General features: G+C 41.5%; 1 protein-coding gene across 1 annotated transcript; it reads right to left on the bottom strand.

Annotated features, from left to right (window-relative positions):
* Nucleotides 1–427: 427 nt before the first annotated feature.
* On the bottom strand, nucleotides 428–4,548 carry LYG1 (lysozyme G-like 1). Its single transcript, XM_004686160.1, has 5 exons — nucleotides 4,506–4,548; nucleotides 3,892–3,996; nucleotides 2,802–2,995; nucleotides 738–870; nucleotides 428–546 (listed from the first exon to the last, which is right to left on the bottom strand). The coding sequence occupies exons 1-5, from the start codon at nucleotides 4,546–4,548 to the stop codon at nucleotides 428–430; spliced, it is 594 nt and encodes a 197-aa protein (XP_004686217.1).
* Nucleotides 4,549–6,000: the final 1,452 nt, after the last annotated feature.

The raw sequence follows: 6,000 nt of genomic DNA on the forward strand, positions 1-6,000 counted from the left end.
CCTGTTTGAGGTGGCTCTGGACAGCCTCGTAGTGCTCCCTATAACCCACTGCGCCACCAGGGAGGGTCCTATTTGGGACTTATGATAAAAAAAATTTCTTTTGTTTATCTGGAATTCAAATTTAACTAGCCTTTTTGTATTTTTATTTGTCAAATCTAGCAATTTGTAGTTAATAAGATACAAGTTCATTTTATAGAAACCTACTTTATAGCTTATTTCTATGGAAATACCTTTAAAGAGATACCACTCTTAATTTACACACACATAAATGCAGGTAATAATTATTTCCTTACTGTGATTTATGCTGTTTTATTGACCTTCAAGTCAAAATCAAGATTCCAGGTTAAAAACCTCATTGGTTGGTTTTAGCTGTATAATAATTAAAGCCTCATATGTGATAACGATCTTGGGTTTGACCTGAAGTGTCTTAGAAGCCATGTCTCTTGAGGTATTTAGCTCGTGCAAGGACATCATTGCAGAAGTCACAGCTCAGATCCTGGGTACTTCTGACATAGCCATCTCCTCCACTGTAGGCACAGAGTCCACCTGAAATTCATGAGAAAGGTTAATGCTGACCCCACTCGTTGCTTCAGGGTACTTGGTAGTCAACTTAGACTCTCTTTCCTAATTGCTTATCAGGAGGCAGCTGAGGTTTGGGGGGAACCCTGGTGCAAAGCCCTCATATTTTTTCTATTAATTCTATTCCATCAAACCACCAGCACATGCATTACCCATACCTCTCAGATATTGGTCGGGGGTCCAGGTTGGAAACCTCCTCTGGACTTCTTTGATTCTAAAAGTCAAGTTTTCGGTCATTTGTGAAAGCTGAGATTGGCTTATCCTGGATGTGGGAACATAATAGCTAGAATCCTAGAGGAAGGAAGCAGAGGAAAATCCAAGTAAGTCTGTTTATTTGGTGTTGCTACTTTTTCACTTCCCTTGTCTTTCTCTCTTCCTCCTTTGGCTGAAGCAAGGCCACTTTCAATCTCCCTACAGGAACATAAGAAAACTACAATGTTTGGACAAAGGAGAGAGAAAGAAGATATTTCATTTCTGCTCCAGAATAATAGTAAGAGTTAAGTTGGAAGCCAAAGGTGACAGGACCAGCATAATGTAGTCTGATGCCCTCCTTCTATGCTGCAAACAAATGCCCTCCAAACAGGTCAGAAAAAAGTTTTTTTCCTATTTGTACATTCATGTGCTTCAAATGGCAGGGATAGGTTCTGAGAAATGCACTATTTTAGGCCATCTGTCATTGTGTGGAAATCACAAAGTGTAATTCTACACTAGATAGTATAGCCAGCTATGCACCTTGGGAAAATCTGTTGTCCAAAACATCACTAAACAGCATAAGACTATACTTGTCTCCTTTTATATCACTTGATTGTCTAAAGGTCCATCTAAACTTTCTGATAAACCTTCGACTACTACTGCACATAGTTTCCACCATATTCAGGAGAAATGTCCAACAGGGCAATTCTTTTTTCATTTTTAAAGGAGATGGACTCATTCATTTCCCAGGAATGAGATTTTATACTGGAGGCAGAAGAGGGCAGCTGAAAAGATTCTGTTCCTAACATTACTAGTGCTGCCATTGGTCCCCATTCTGCATTTTCTGGAATTTGTGTAACACTGCATCAGAGTTCTCCCCTTTTGGCTTCCCTGGTAGTGCAGGGGGTAAGGCCAGTGCTATAAAGCTACCTCCAGCCACACTGCACAGCTCCTGTCTCACCTGCTGCTCTCTCAGCAGTGTATTTCAGTTGACCTGCCTGTTCTGCTCCCTAAATTGTCTCTGGTGGATCCTCTCACCTCTCACCTCTGGCCTATACCCCAGTTCTTATATACAAAAATAAATAAAATAAATCTTAAAAAAAAGATTCTACTTTTGTGAAACACTTCCTCACTTGTAAAGGATGGACTGCATGCTTTCCCCTCTACCCATGTCTCCAGATTCTTTGATCGGACCCCAAGTCAAAGTAAGATAAAATATTGAAAGTACTTTAAAATTGTAAAATGGCATATGAATCACTAATAGGAAGTCAATTAAAGGTCACTAAAATTTTAACAAATTCATGCAATGTCTAGCAGCCGTACTCAAAAATAACAATGTGAAATGAAGTAGAAAAAAATTGTGGCTTCATTTCTTCCTTGCCATCACCAATTCCTTCACCCACCCCAGTGCAGTTAATTCAACAATGGAGCTAAATAATAACAAGTTCTCTGGAAGTTTTTATAAGAAAACCAGAGATACCAGACAAGACTTATTGAAAAAAATAACACTTGGCATTAAGAATTGTGTAGAAAGGAAAAAAGGGAAAAGGAATTGATATTTAAGAATTCATCAGATACCAAGTACTTTTTCCAATAAGATTTCGCTGAATCTTCTTAACAATTCTATGAGGGTATGATTTTATATATGAGGAAACCGAGGTGCAGGGAGATTAAATGATTTCTCCATGAACACATAAGTACAAAATCATAAAGCAATGATTCAATCTGAAGTCTTTCTCCTCCCCCACTGCCTTGTTGGAAATCTAGACTGAGGTATCATAGGTGATAGCCTGGAAAAACAGCAAAATTTATTAAAAAGAAATTATAGCTCAGAATGTAGCAGAAATGCTGCTGCTCTTGATCTCAGGCAGGGAATCTGCGGCTCTCCCAACTACTGGGGGTAACTTTCACCCTGTGTTCTGCAGAAGTGTGTTGCAGGAGTGCCATTAACAACAGCAGCAGATGTGGAGGCATAGCTTGTGTTGTGCCACACAACCAAAGGCCACAAGTCATCACTGCTGGAGGGTTACCTGCACCATCCTGGTTCCATCATCCACATTGCCCACATTGACCAGAATGTTGCCACCGTTAGACTCCCTGGACAGGACACCAGCGATCACTGCAGGATCCATGCAGTACTTTTGACCAACAGTACGCATCATGGGTTGATATCTCAGTAAGTATGGCATGTCTATTTCAGCCAGTCTTTCGGAAGCACGGACTCCTAGAGCAAACCCAGAAGGAAGAGTTTGACTTCTACTAAAAGTGAGAGTTCACGAACAGAAAGAAAGTATGCTCCAAGGACATGGACAGCAGCCTAGCTTGGAGAAACCCATGTTTAGTTAGATTTTTGAGAGGCCATTCCAGACATAAGATTATGACTTTCCTTCTTTGATCTCCACTTGCCACTTCCTGAAGCGTGTCCTCGAAGGTGATCAGTGCCCCCCAGCTGGGTTCTCAGACGCTTCTCTGGCCCACCCAGGCCGATTCCATGGGTACACTCTGGGCTTACCCCAGTCTAGCCACCCCAGACAAAGTCACCCAGTGAAATGTGCTTTTCCATTGTGAAAGTTCTCCCAAACCCTTCAAGCAGTCCTTGGAGAAATTGCCTCCCGGGACAGTTTTGTCCCCCTTTCTACTTTAAGGTGACACCCAGAAATTATAGGAGCTTAAACTTTAGTGAAATAACAAGAGTTGTGGGCAAAATCAAAGCCAATACTAATTTACTTGGCTAGCTCATTTCTCTTCTGAGTGCCATTATTTTGAAGCATTCTTAGAGTCTACAAAAACACTGTCAAGTAAGTATTTCCCCCTTCCGCTGGAGGCTCAAGGGAGTTAAGTGACTTATTGCAGAAGCAGAGTCAACACTCAATCAAGTCTTTAGGCTCTATGTCTGGTGTTCTTTCCATCACTCAGTACCACTGGGCTGTGGGAAATAGTGGGATCCCAAAGAATATGTTGAAAGGATCAAAATATATGGGCAAGACAGGGGGAGGGGTGTAGGGCATCAAGGAAAAGGACCAAATTCAGTTGAAGCTGCCCTTACTAAAAGGAGAACTAGCTCCTGAGACAAAGAGAAAGAAGAGGAGGAAGCAAGGTGGGCAACGAAATTATAACTACCACAGTAGCTGAGGCCTCGGCGGCGTCCAAACCCACAAGATGCCCCAGGAGTGCTGAGAGTTCGGATGTTCCCATAGCATCCCCAGTTGCTGCTTTCAGATGAGTCTACAAATTGAAAACAATTTTACCTAAGGCATTGAACCAGACAAGTTGTGATCATGACTCTGTTCGTGAAGTGACATTAGCAAAACTATACTAACTCAATAAGAACCTCATTCTGCTGTGGAAACACTTGAAATTGATAGTGTATCGGCTAAAATTTTATCACAAGCATTGCCACAATAGTAAATTCTTACCCTGTCCTCTGTGACCATGAAGAGCTGTGGGAGCAGTTATACTCCTTGCAGAGCTGTGAGGCTGTCTCAGAGTGTATATTTAAAGCCTCACCTCAAGCAATACTGTATTAAACCCACCCACATGTGGGAAAAACCCTTCTTTTTGTGGAGCATCAAGGAAAAGGCTGCATGTTAGTGTTGCTACTAAATCCAAGATTTGTTAAAACACTTTAGAGAATAACATTTTCCACTCTACTTTCAAGTGTTAGATGAACTACTATGTTCTTATGCTTATCTTTCCCATTACAAGGTCATTTGGGGAAAATGAAACACACTTACCAGTAAGGGCAAGGAGGCCCAGTAACAGCCACAGTACAGACATGTTGATGACCTTGCTTTGTATCTCCTAAGATGATTTTAAAATAGAAATTAGTTCAGAGATGGGACTCCCTGGTGGCACAAGGGGAAGCTATCCACAGCCACTGCAGCACAAATTCAATCCCCGGCTAGGGAGGTGACCCACATGGCACAGCAGATCTCGCCTGACCTGCCCGCTGCTCCCCTCAGCAGTGTATTTCAGACAATCTGCCTGTTCTGCTCCCCACTCTGTCTCTGGTGAATCCTCTCACCCCCACACCTCTGGCCTGTACCCCAGTTCTTGTATGCATAAATAAATGCATCTTTAAGAAAAAAAAATTAGTTCAAAGATAAAAAAATGTTGATCCTTATAGTATGTTGTTTCTATAGAAAGGGGTGAAAAAAAGAGAAATGTTTCCTCATGTCTGAACTTAGAAAAATAATCATTTGTGTGGTAATGAAAAAAAGTAGATCAGGCCTTCTGCCTGCTCCATCCTTTCAATTAGCTTAAGTATGATGAGACTCCTGCTGGCCCACAGGACCTCAACCTACTGTTGCATTACTGGGTAGTAATTATTTTAAGAAAACACAAACCATAGTTTTGAATCTCAAAACCTGACCCCAGAAACCCTGAAAAGCACAATTTTGATGCATGTACCTTATCTCAATAGCCTCTTCATTTTTTTATTTATATGATATTATATTTAATACCAAAAGGAGAATTTTGTATTAGTGTTTCTCTTGATTTGGGTCCTTTTTTCTTTAGGTTAAAGGAAAGGGTATACTTTCTGCAGTGCTTTGGAGCATATTTTTTTGTTTGGGTGGATGAAGAAGTTGGAGGACATTTCCCACTGCTCTTGCATCCTAGTCTGGGAATCTCAAGTCACTTGGCCACCTTGAATCTTGTTCCCTATTCTCTCTCTGCAAAGCTCGGGCTCAGGAACGAGCCTGGGCCAGAGTCCTGCAGGGACAGAGAGACAGGCTACTTCCACCAATACAGCTAAATGCCCAATAGCTGGTCCTGGGTTAGACTAAACTCATAGGGGCTCACTTGGCCAGAAAACTGACTGTGGGCACTATCCATCCAACACTTATTCCCCTGAACTTTTCTCTCTTTCTTATATTAACTTTCTCTCATCACCTTCCATTTGTTCTGAGTACTGGTCTCCTTACTAACTGCCTCCACTACCTACCAAATGAATGCACAATGCTAACCAGAATTGTTTCCAGTTGGCCTCAGAGAATGCTGGAGGAACCAGCTACTTGTCCCCAAAGTTCCATGTATTACCAACCCCGACCATTGCAAGTTGTACCAATGATCTCCCTTGATCATCTGAGCCCGGCTGCCTGTCATTTTGAGTTATTACTATCAATATAAGAAGTGTGCATATAAATATGGCACTTTGCACTATTATAATGTTTTTCTCATTTCTTTTGTTTTATTTTTATGGGTGGTTGCTTTTAAACACCCAGGAAG

Source organism: Condylura cristata, unplaced genomic scaffold, assembly GCF_000260355.1.
Source record: "Condylura cristata isolate star-nosed mole 26May11 unplaced genomic scaffold, ConCri1.0 scaffold00020, whole genome shotgun sequence".
Lineage (NCBI taxonomy): Eukaryota > Metazoa > Chordata > Mammalia > Eulipotyphla > Talpidae > Condylura > Condylura cristata.

Coding starts and splice junctions, on each gene's coding strand:
- LYG1 (XM_004686160.1), bottom strand. CDS start 4,548: ATGTCTGTACTGTGGCTGTTACTGGGCCTCCTTGCCCTTACTG. Junction 2,996..3,891: donor CCGAGGCCTCAGCTACTGTG/GTAGTTATAATT, acceptor GGTTTGCTCTAG/GAGTCCGTGCTTCCGAAAGA. Junction 871..2,801: donor ATGGAACCAGGATGGTGCAG/GTAACCCTCCAG, acceptor TCCTTCCTCTAG/GATTCTAGCTATTATGTTCC.